Below are 12,051 nucleotides of genomic sequence, written 5' to 3' on the forward strand. Positions count from 1 at the left end.
AAGGTTATAGGGGAAGCTCTTTTCCACCTCTGATCCGAATGGAAGAGAGACATCTAAGAGTTTAATATTCCTATTCGGGCAATCCTGCAAACTAACAAAAAAAAAAAACTTTTTCATTCTGTTTTTTCTTCTCAAAACAAAAATATTAATGAATCATTTAAACACAATTTTGTTTGCTTATTCTTTTTAAGAATATTGTTCTTACTTTTTAACAAAAATAAAAAATAAAAATATTAACAAAGAATTCAATACTCAAAACACATTAAGGCTGTTATTTTATTCATTCATGACATTTTCCAAGGTAACTCCCAAACAGCAGAAAATATCCCAAATGCCAAATAATATGTGAATCCAAAGGCTGTGTATTAAATAAATAGGGAAAACTTTACTTTGGTTTTGTGAACTTTCACCCAATTTTATAAACTCCCTGAATTTCTAAATCTTTCACTTTAGACACCTGAACTTTGAATTGTTCTTAATTTGGACCATTCCGTCAATTTTAGCCATTAAAATTACAAAAAAAGACCAAAATATTTTTTATTTTCATTTTTTTTAAATAAAAAATGTTTTCAAAGTTAAAATTTTATACAAAAGTCAAAGGTATAAACATCATGTAATGCTTAAAATCTGATGAAGAGGTCCATATTGAGAGAAATTCAAAATTCAAGAATCCAAAATAAAAAATTTGAAAGTTCAAAAAGAGTTTTGTAAAATCGGATAAAAATTCAATGCAAAGTAAAGTTTTCCCAACTAAAAAAACCCAAAAAAGGGTTAAATACCAAATACCCCATGGGTTTGGTAACTTTATTTTTACCCTTCCTGGGGTTTCATTTTTATCACAGGACCCCCCTGGGGTTTTGATAAAGGACCAAGTTAGTCCATCCGTTAGTTGACCGTTAGGACTGATACGTGGATCAATCAGATGTTGACACGTGGCATATATTTAATTTTTTTTTAAATAAAAAAAAGTATTTTTTTATTTTTATTTTTATTTTTTTTATAAAAAGAAAAGGAAGAAAAAAGAAAAAAGAAAAGAAAAAAAATTGGGGGTGGCTTAGCCATTTGGGAGCCACCCCCTTGGAGCCCAAGGGGGTGGCCGAAACCACCCCCAAACGGCACCCCAATTTTTTTCCTTTTTTTTTTAAATACTTTTTTTTTTTTTTTAATTTTTTTTAAAATTTAAATAAGTGTCACGTGTCAATATTTGATTGGTCCACGTATCTGTCATAACGATCAACTAACGGATGGACTAACTTGATCCTTTATTAAAACCCCAAAGGAGTCCTATAATAAAAATAAAATTTCAGAAGACAAAAATAAAGTTACCAAACCCTAAGAGTATTTAATATTTAACTCCCAAAAAAAAAAATCTTCTATCTTTCTTATTCAATGGGCATGCGATTGGCAGAGCACGACTTAGATTGATAATGACCTATCTAACTCTGTCATAAATCATAAATGAATTCCCTTGACTCAAGGGCTGGGATGTGGCGTCAATTTCACCAAAAACGGGACAACCAGCCTCTGCAAGTAGCCAAGAAAATAAAAAACTAACAAAATTATTTTTGAAGTAAAATATATATATATACACAAACGAACCCAATTATATTTGACAATAACAACCCATCAAGTGATTGTTTGGGATGCAAGCTAAAAAGAACGAGTCAATTTTTGGAAAATGTTGATTGACCCAGTCTATTAAGCTAATGTGACGATATCTATATTAAAGCATATAATTCTCACAAATGCATTTTTGAAAAATGTTGTTTGAACTAGTCTATTAAATTAATGTGACAATATCTATATTAAAGCATATAATTCTCACATGCATTTGTGAAATATACGTGAAAATCATATGCTCTAAAAATAAATGTCATATGCTCTGTTAATCTGTCAATTTAATAGACCAAGTTAAAAAAAAATTATCCAACCCAAAAAAGCCTTTTTGCCTAAATTGCTACTATTGTATACCGCATGTTTACCTTACAACTATCTCATAATATTGACGTGCCATCCCCAACTAATCCTTAGATTTTATTTTTATTTTTAAAAGACTAATTCAATAGTTAGTTCGGCTACCATATTAACACTGTACGATAGTTGTGAGATTAAAATGTAATTTTCTTTCGTCTTTCAGATATTGTAACATAAAGAGATCCTGCTGCAAACTTTCTGCCAACAAGCATCAACCGTTCCATATGTGGGGCTTGATAGAGTTGCTACCATTTAGCTTCCTCTCATAACCTAGTTCATACTCGTCACTATATATTCCTCACTCGTCATTTCACCAATCACAATCTGTGTTAATGTCAGATCATTATTATTCTTCTTCTTCTTCTACTAATGCTGCCCGCGTCAACAAGAATTTGAGTCTGCATCAGCTGTTAATAATGGTGATTCAGCTAATACAGATGCTTTTGGATTACTCTGTTTCCTCTTTGCATCTTGGCGCTGCTTATTTGAAGCTTGGTCGGCCTTGGAGACGATTTTTGAGACGGTAAACCCTGCATCTTCAAAAGTATTTGATCTATAAGGAATTAAGGCAGCACGAAGAACAACATCGACTCCTTCATAGGTCCAAACACCTAAGACTGCCTCTCCTTTAATTCCAACAGCAAACCAACCGAGACCAGAAGCAGCAATATCCACTGAACTTGAATCCCAGCTATCACCACAGACGCAAAATTCCCTTCTCACCCATTTCCCGAGCTCTTCGACTCGATTCTCCCCAATTGGTGGCTGAAGCAAGGCCAGATCATAATGGTGTCAATATCACATATCGAATACACAACAATAATGCAACATGCATCTTCCATAATAATATAAATGAGAGCTGGAATTATTATCTCAGATTCAGGCCTATATGATGGCCCCACAAGTGCCAAAACTGGCGCTGAAGCATATGTAACCTTGAATAGCCAGAGATCCCACAAAACCAGGGTTAAGAAGCAGGGCCAACGCCTGAGCTAAATTCTTCATGATTATATGATTTTGAGCCAATCCTTATTCAGAACAATTTTTTTTTTTTTTTAAAGAGAAGTTAGTGCCTGTTGAATTGTAAATTGACCAGCAGGAAAATCAAATTTGTCTAAATTGGCACAACCAGAAACTATGCTATACTACATAAATCTCCAGGAGGGACCTAAAAGAAGCCATAGTTGATGTATTCCTAAGTGCTTATTGAGTAAAAAATAAATCCACTATTCATAATATTTTAGCTTCATAGATTACTGATAATTTGATGCATAAGATCATGAGCAAGGAAGAAGTTGCGGAATAAATATTCATGGACTAATAATACCTGCAACTGACGACCAAAATGTTTCTCTAGCATTGTCTCTGCATTTTCTGTTTTTCCCATGTGTAGTGGGAGATAAGGAGATGCCCAAACTGTGATATAGATAGAGTCTACAGATGATTCTTCTATATCCAGCCTTATTAGCCCAGCAATATGAATTGTATGACCAGCCTGTCACAAGAAAATGATAAAAGCATGAGCTAGCACACAAAAATCAGTTAGTCAGAATGAATTCTTCCTTGCAACAAGGAATCAGAGAATCATTCGCTTCATGTGAAAAATAGAATTCAACAATGAATGATTGAGGTCAGTGTTTTCATTTTTCACAAGAACTGGCCGGATAGTTAAAGGGCTAGATCCATCAATTTTCAAAGTACAAAAACGGTGAAATTATGCAACATTGCCGACCTGAACAAAACTGGTCAAATAATAGTGTGCATCAGTAACTCTGCTTGAAGACCTAAAGAATTTCTTAAAAGAATTGACTGGCATTCAGCTGCCTGGGGTGCAAGAACCATCAATGCTGCTCTCAAATGACAGAAGGACAAGAGAAATTGAAGTAAAGTTCTTGATCCCTAATGTGATAATATAACAAGCTGCATCTAGTTGTAGGAAAGAACACAAAGCAAAATAACCTTCCAACCAAATATCTAGAGGATATCATGCCCTGTCCATCCTGTATTGACATCAAGGACAATCAACAGGAAAAGAGAGAGAAATATAGAATGAAAAGAATCAGGGCTAGCATCCCCCCACCTTACCATAAGTATACTAGACTAGGAAAAGAAGGAAAACAAAACAAAACAAAATAACAACTCACTCTCCTGCCAGCAGTAAAAAATGATGCATAGAAAAGGGGCAGAGTATTGTCAAACTCTTAATAACCCAGAAATCCAAAGATTTCAGAATTACTTTCTCAAATGTTGTACTGAAAAATATTCTTCCTCAAATGTCTTTTATGTTCATCCTCACCAAATAAACTCCAATACGGAACAAGAGACTCATATAAGCCTGTTCCCTCAAAGCACCCTTTAAGCAAATCCATGACCATATCTCGTAATATTTGAATGTCCTAAGAAGGGAAAGAGGAGATTCATTAAAATTGAAGTGATCAGGTAACCTAACTATATATGATCCACTGACTTTTCCACCTCATCATCCTTGCACATTGAATTGGCATAAAACAACTCCCACTAACCAAATGATTTATGGTGAGCATCTTTTATTTTGTTCCTCACTTCTGTCTGGAAAAAAAAAAGTCACAAATAGCAGGCAATACAACAAAATACTGCAATGCTTGGTAACCACCCATGCTGTCCCTCTACAGATATTCAAAAGGTTGATGTAAATCGCTAGAAACATAAGCATTATTCCGGAGCATCCTCAACCTTCTATGAGACCTTGATCTGTATAATGTAATGAATCCACAACTAACTCTAACGTCGAACCGAAAAACATAAATCCTACAAAAACAAGAACAAGTAACCCAACTCAAATAAGCAAACTTCCGAATCTGGTGCTTCATTAATTCGAATACATCTAAGATGAGCTCTTCATTTGAATATAATAAAAAACCTGATATCCCACTTCATATTCATAAACGTCAAACTCAGCTGCCTAACTAAAATTTCCCTTCTTTCTCAAAACCTAGAAGCTCATTCAACAACTAAAAACCATCCCATCGCATACTGTTCCATTCATGAGCCTAAATAAGAATTACCACCAACTAAGCATACATACACAAACAAAAGCAAAAGAAAAGCATTCAACACAGCTAAACCAACATTCTAAGCAAAAGAACAACCTTGATCCTATAAGTCCGCGGCTTCAACTCCTTGCCAATGTGCACAAGCCTCTGCTCCTCCCTTGACAACCTCGTCGTGATCTGATGCGGATGCAAAAGCCCCGGCGTGTCGAACAGCTTTGTCTTGCCCGGCAAAACCCCCTCCACCCTCACAATCCCAAGCGTCGTCCCCGGCACTGGTGCCTCCGTCAAATGCACAATTCTCCCTCCCAAACACTTTCCAACCGCATTGATGAGTGTGCTCTTGCCGGCATTCTGCGCCCCGACTGCCCACACGCACCCTCTCGGACCGGCCAGCCCCACCACATCTTCCACCAAGTTCTTCAGCCCCCAGTCCTTCACAGCGCTCACAAAGTGGAAGCTCGTTATCTTGCCGGCCCCTCCCTCTCTCGCTCGTCGCCTCACCCACTGCTCCAAACGCACCGGCCCCACTGTGCTCGGCAGCAGATCGATCTTCGTCACCACCAACACCATTCTCGGCAAATTCGCCGGCTTTCCTTCCTTCCACGCCTTCTGATTCTCCTCGATCGTCGCCGACACCAGCTTCGCCACCTTTCGAGGGAACGAGCCGTCGAAATCGGCGCTGTCCACGACCATTAAAACCACCGACCGGGTCCCGCCAGTCGACGCCAACCTCCGTCCGATAGTGTGGTCGAAATCGAAGTCCGGCAAGAGGTTCTCCACCGTCGGATCCTTCACCTTCCCGTAGTGCCTCAGCGAGTGGCACCTCGCGCATACCACCGGCTTCTCGAAACTGAGCGTTTCGGTTTCATTTTCGGTCTCGGTCGCAGTCTCGGGGTCGATTAAAAGGCCCTTCTTGAGCGAGCTAGGAAACTCGGTCTCGTGAGCGACCGGCAAGAGGTGGGCACGTGAGCGATAACTCGGACTCTTTTCGGAGGGCTTGAGGAAGAAACCGGGGTGTTTCGGGTCCGAGTCCTGCATGTGGACCCCGCAGCCGGGGCACACAACGTTGGTAGTGGTCTCGTCGTAATTTCCATCGCGGGTGAGGGGCAGAGATGGGATGGAAGAAAAATAACAGAAAGAATTGAGTGGCGGGGGTTTGATATGGCTTTGAGGTTGGGGGTTTAGAGTTCGTGAGAGTGAAGAAGAAGAAGAAGAACAAGGGTTTGTGAGGGATTGGGCTAAGATTGAAAGCGAAAGGAAGAGAGGGTGTTTCAGCTTTTTGGAAGAAGAAAGGGTTCGAGCAATAGCGAGCATTTCTTTCTACTCCGAGAATTGTTTTCAGCTTCGTCTTCTTCTTCTTCTTTGGGATTACAGGGGTTTAGGGTTTAAGCGCTGCTGGTTGAAGCGGTGTCGTTTCGGATGTAAACCAAATGACGGGGGCGTTTAGTGTGATGAGGGCCAGTTAGAGGGAAATTGCCCAAAACCCTAACCCAGTTGCTTTCCCAAGATAAGCCCAGCCCATTCAATTCAACACCACGACAACGATCAGAACATCTTTCTCTTCCAGGCCTCATCACGCTTCCCAAAAACAATAATAATAATAATAATAAAAATAAAAATAAAATGCGAAATCAATTCTTGTGTAATAAGCTGTTGAGGATTTTAAAGCCGACTTAAAATTTCATGTGGTAAGAATAAATGAAAAATAAATTCTTATGTTGACTTGTTTAATATCTTTACACAAACCGTTAGTATGTCACGTTATCTCCCATCCGAATTTGACACATCTCCTTTAATAATAAATATCTAAAAGAAAAAGAAAAAGAAAATATAAATATAAATATTAAAAAAACAAAAGGAGAAAGGTAAAAAAAGAAAAGATTAAGAGGGAGAGGGGGAATATGGAGATCCAAACTACACATAGCCAATGCAAAAAGGATCGTTATCGGCTTAATTAATTGGCCTTAAGGCCTCTAGGTATTGTAACCCCATATTTAATTATTCAATTAATATTGATTCGGTTGTTGCAAAATTTTTAGCTGCTTTAAGGGTAGTAGTTTTTGCTAAAAAGATGGCCGGGGTAGGATTGGGATCCCCTGGAATTCCTAGGAGAATTCTAGTTTTTGAAATTTCAGATCCAGACCATCCATTTTCATTTAAAAGTCAATATCCTGCCACGTGTCATACTACTAATAAAATAATAATAAATTTTTAATGATATTAATAATCATCATTATTTTATTATTTTATTAGTAGTGAGATACGTGGCAAGATAATGGCTCTTGGATGAAAATGGATGACTTGGATTTTGAAATTTCAAAAACTAGAATTCTCCTAAGAATTCTAGGGGATCCGAATCCGGGTGGTAAAAGGTGGAACCGAAAGGGAATGCACTACAAATAGTGCAGGACCATAAATTTTTTTTTTTCTATAGCCAATTAATTGACTATGCCCACAAATATTGTACTTAAATCTTTTCAACAGTGAGAGGTATCCCAAATTGAGCGGCTCATATGCTAGCAAAGGACTGCACTATCTGTGAAAGATAAAGTGGTCCATAAAGAGGATGCACTTATATATTCAATGTGCTAATGACATTGTAATTGCTGAATATTGTGTTCAATCACTTCCAAAAGATGTTAGTAAAAGCACCGAAAAGAAGATTAATAATAGCTTACAAAAAGTGGGAATCACATGTATATATTAATACGTTGCCAATTCCTGTACCTTTAATCCCTTCTCCCCACCAAGACAAGACATGTCACACGGATTTATATAAGAAATCTATGGATGAAGCCCGTGAAGGAATAATATTGTCTAGGGTTAAAACCATTTTCATCCACACAAGAAATGTATAGGTACAGAACTCTAGATGGTTGAAATGAAAGGCCTGGCCTGGTGGATCTAAATTAACCACAATCTTAATTACTTAATTATTACGCAACTCAAACGGTCAAAAACCATGCATGCATGGCAAGATTTATTAGTAAAAATCCAAGGAAAGCAATTAGGTGCCCGACAATCTTATTAGACTTTCAAACCCGCCGGCCACTTTTCATGATGACATGCATGCACGAGTACTACGTTAATGTGAAAGAATCCAAGAATTTCTCACCAACTTTAGAATTTTTGAATCTGAAGGACATTTCACGGGTTAAAAAAACAAGTTTTTTGAGTTTATAAATAAGGGATTGTAATTTGCTCTGTTAGACATCGAAGTCATCCTTAATATTGTTGATAGCTAGATAAAAGAATATTGCAGAATGATGTCTTCTTCTTCTTCTTCTTCTTCTTCTTATCACTTTATTGTGATAGCTCTATTATTCTGTGCTTTTTTGCTTGGAGGAGGATCTCTATGCCATGGCCAGCTGACAAAAACATTTTATAACGAAACATGTCCAAACGTGTCGAGCATCGTCCATGGAGTTATTGCAGAGGCGTTGCAGAGCGATCCCCGGATTGGCGCCAGCCTGATCAGGCTTCATTTCCATGACTGCTTTGTCGATGTATTTTCTGCTCCATTTTCTTCGCAACCAAACATATCGCTTATATATGTTTGATTAATTAACTTTGTTGTTGTAGGGTTGTGATGGGTCAATTTTGTTGAACAACAGCGACACTATAGAAAGCGAGAAAGAGGCTGCCCCAAACAATAACTCAGTGAGGGGTTTTGGTGTTGTCGATGACATAAAGACTGCGCTGGAAAACGCTTGTCCCGGCGTTGTTTCCTGCGCCGACATCCTCGCCATTGCAGCTGAAGAATCAGTTTTACTGGTATAGTAACAAGACATCCTTCTCTTCAAATTTTGTGGAAACTTAAGAAATGACCATTAAATTACTACGCGATTTGAAAAAGGCTCCAAATTTCAAAACCTCTTAATTTTATACTCTGAACTTTCAATTTGATGCAAGTTATCCAATTAGTTAGTTTTTAGACATTGAAAGTAATGAAATGACCTTTATATCCTTGAAAGTTTTATAAAATTATAAATTTACCTTTAATTTCAAATTGAAAATTAAATAAGAAAAAAGAAAAAGAAAAATTGAAGGATAAGTTGATCTTTTTAGTGGTTTCCGTTAAGGTTTAGCGGCAAAAATTGACGGAGGTGTGTTAATTACATCAAATTGAAATTTTCATAAGGTGAAATTGAGAGTTTTTGAAATTTTAAGAATCTTCTCTAAACACGTGATAATTCAGGAGTTTTAAGTGAAATTATCCCTTAAATTTTTGTTCGACCATCTCTTGCTAGCAATTGAAACAACAAATTACTGGAATTGGGATCTGGATTCAAACATTCTAAGCTAAAACAAAGGCATCACAAAACATTAATTAGTTGACTAGCATGTTTATATATTCTCTCTACAGGCAGGAGGTCCGTCGTGGGAAGTTTTACTTGGAAGAAGGGATGGGACAACAGCAAACAGAACTGGTGCTAATGTTGCCCTTCCAGGACCCTTCGAGACTCTGGACGTTCTAAAATCCAAGTTCTTAGACGTCGGCCTGAACACCACTGATCTGGTTGCTCTTTCCGGTAACTCTTGCATATATGCTTATTAATTAGGACTTTTAGATTTGACGGAAAATAGATAAAATGTCCATTATATATTACAAAATATATACAATTATGCTTCGAAAAAATAAATAACTAAAATAAAAAATATAATTTTTAATAGAAAATGAATAATAAATTTATTGAGCCAGATATATATTTTGATAAAGAATTGGCTGGCCACTTTCAGGTGCTCACACATTTGGACGCGCTCAGTGTGTGTCATTCAGTGCTCGTCTATACAATTTTAATGGCACTGAAAGTCCTGATCCGACCCTGAACTCAACCTACTTACAAACTCTCCAAGGAATATGCCCGAAGAATGGAACTGGAACTGAGCTAACCAATTTGGACCTGACTACGCCAGATGCTTTCGACAGTTACTACTTCTCTAATCTTCAAAGCAACAAGGGCCTTTTGCAGAGTGATCAAGAGCTGTTCTCAACCAACGGGGCGGATACTGTTAACATTGTCAACTACTTTAGTGCTTACCAATATGCTTTTTTTGCCAGCTTTGTGGAAGCAATGATCAAAATGGGGAATATAAGCGTGTTGACAGGGACAGAAGGAGAAATTAGACAAAACTGCGCCTTAGTTAATGCAAACACTTATGGTTCAAATGGTCTTTTACATAGCTCTATTTAAATATAGAGAGATAAGACCAAGTAGTACTGCAAATAAGCCATTGATGCAAGTTGTAATTTATGGTTATGATGAAATATATATGTTAGTAACTTGGTATATATATGCTCAATAAAAAGTCATTGAAACTTGGAATAATGTAATATATATGTTAGTATATGTCACGGTTTCTTCACCACATTGAAATGTATCCTAGAAAACTTGGAAACTTAATATAAAATGGCGCGCGTGCACACTCGAAAATAGCACGGCTTGAAACTAGCTAGCTAACAGGGGAGCTTGTTAGTATTTTTGCCTCAATGAGAGAATTTCTATACCCATCAACGTATATAAATCTCTTTTGTTGATCATCACTATTTTAAGTGAAACATATGGATTTATTTTATGATTTAGATTAAATTTTATTTATATAATAATATATGAAGTACTATATACATTATTATATGTAGTACCTCTATCTCCGAAAAAGAAAAGAATAGTGATTGATCAGAGGGTGGTCAAAAACAGGGACCATCGAGCCACCCAAAAGCCTGCAACCCCTCCCCTCTCTCTTTATGCAGCTTTTGTTGAGAGCGTTTTGAGGTGGCCGGACCACCCAACCTCTCCTCTCTCTTTCTTTCTTTTTTTTTTTTTTTTTTGTGCATCAGGCTTTTGCAAAGCAGAACCACCACAAGGAAATTTATGGCACGTGCCTATAATGATTCACTTATATTCGAATCTTGTGCTGTTTCCTGCCCAAAGAAAAGGAACAGGAAAATTGTAGAAAAATAGAAAACATAGAGCTCCATGCACGATTAGGAAACTCTTTGTCCAAACAAGCCCTCACATCCTCTAATCAAAAATGACACTCAAGGTTCATATTTTGAGGGATTGCGGTTTTGTTTGGCAAAGCTTTTTTTTAATTTTTTTTCTTTGTTACTGTTCATCACAATTTCTCAAAAAAATCAACATTAAAATATTCTAACTTATTTCTACTTTTTATATCACATCGTTCACTTTTTATTACTATTCAAATAAAAAAATCACTACAAAACAATTTTTATTTTTATTTTGTTCACTTTTTTATACCAAATATTCTTACTCTTTTTTTTTTTTTTTTTTTTTTTTTTTTTCACATCAATCTACATTGTCTAAGGAAAAGGCTTTGCCTAACAAAGCTTGCATGGCTGCATCTCTTGCTAAGTGACATCATGAACCTAATATAATTACCCCCTTTTTTTTAAGATTTATGTCATGTGATTAGAAGACATTATGTTTTATATAAATAAGAGAGTTCCAATCACATAATCTTATCAAGTATACACTTAATTTTTTTTACAAATTAATGTGACACTTTACATGAGTGACATGTGTCACAATATGAATTAAAAAGTAATAAAATTTGATAGGTAAACTTAAGTGTTTAGTGGTTTTTTTTTTTTTTCTTTCTTTCTAAAGTGGTTAACGTGCAAGCAAAGGTGGATAAAGAATTTTGGTTGCTTGGAGATCGTGCATAACAACAAAATTGAGAGCAAAATGGACGTAGGCTCCTTAATTGGTCAGTGCAAATGGGAAAATGGTTAGCTTTCGTAGATGCTTTGTTCAAAAATAGTTGGCTTTTTGCTCTATAATAGGCACGATTTTTCCACCGCACAGTAGCTAGTTCTTTGAACATGAATTTTAAGCACTTTGAAAATACGTAGCCTCTTTGTTTACAAGTACTTTAAGCATATCCCCAAAATCTCGATTGTCTTTTGAATTTGATAATAGCACTTTGAAAACTTTGAAGTTTGAAGTCATATAAGCTTTTTGTTTAATAAGTTCAAGCAACTCCCCCCGCAAAAAAAAATTTCTCACTTACCTTATTTTGGAAT

At 36.6% G+C, this 12,051-nt stretch overlaps 2 protein-coding genes across 2 annotated transcripts; one reads left to right on the forward strand and one right to left on the reverse strand.

Moving 5' to 3' along the window:
* Window positions 1-2,034: 2,034 nt before the first annotated feature.
* LOC132164787 (P-loop containing nucleoside triphosphate hydrolases superfamily protein) lies at window positions 2,035-6,426 on the reverse strand. Its single transcript, XM_059575343.2, has 3 exons — window positions 5,103-6,426; window positions 3,302-3,469; window positions 2,035-2,739 (listed from the first exon to the last, which is right to left on the reverse strand). The coding sequence occupies exons 1-3, from the start codon at window positions 6,318-6,320 to the stop codon at window positions 2,356-2,358; spliced, it is 1,770 nt and encodes a 589-aa protein (XP_059431326.2). The 5' UTR covers window positions 6,321-6,426; the 3' UTR covers window positions 2,035-2,355.
* A 1,804-nt stretch (window positions 6,427-8,230) lies between these two features.
* LOC132163912 (peroxidase A2-like) lies at window positions 8,231-10,234 on the forward strand. The gene is made up of 4 exons (XM_059574289.2): window positions 8,231-8,512; window positions 8,589-8,780; window positions 9,373-9,538; window positions 9,747-10,234. The coding sequence occupies exons 1-4, from the start codon at window positions 8,270-8,272 to the stop codon at window positions 10,199-10,201; spliced, it is 1,056 nt and encodes a 351-aa protein (XP_059430272.2). The 5' UTR covers window positions 8,231-8,269; the 3' UTR covers window positions 10,202-10,234.
* Window positions 10,235-12,051: the final 1,817 nt, after the last annotated feature.

The sequence above is a fragment of the Corylus avellana genome, chromosome 8 (assembly GCF_965113065.1).
Source record: "Corylus avellana chromosome 8, dhCorAvel1.hap1.2, whole genome shotgun sequence".
NCBI lineage: Eukaryota > Viridiplantae > Streptophyta > Magnoliopsida > Fagales > Betulaceae > Corylus > Corylus avellana.

Bases quoted from the DNA above. Each gene is read 5' to 3' on its own strand.
- LOC132163912 (XM_059574289.2), top strand. From the start codon at position 8,270: ATGATGTCTTCTTCTTCTTCTTCTTCTTCTTCTTATCACTTTATTGTG. The intron at 8,781-9,372 runs GTATAGTAACAA...TTCTCTCTACAG, and splicing joins CTGAAGAATCAGTTTTACTG to GCAGGAGGTCCGTCGTGGGA. The intron at 9,539-9,746 runs GTAACTCTTGCA...GGCCACTTTCAG, and splicing joins TGATCTGGTTGCTCTTTCCG to GTGCTCACACATTTGGACGC.
- LOC132164787 (XM_059575343.2), bottom strand. From the start codon at position 6,320: ATGCTCGCTATTGCTCGAACCCTTTCTTCTTCCAAAAAGCTGAAACAC. The intron at 3,470-5,102 runs GTTGTTCTTTTG...TTCTTGTGACAG, and splicing joins CGCGGACTTATAGGATCAAG to GCTGGTCATACAATTCATAT. The intron at 2,740-3,301 runs GTATTATTAGTC...GCCTTGCTTCAG, and splicing joins ATTTTGGTCGTCAGTTGCAG to CCACCAATTGGGGAGAATCG.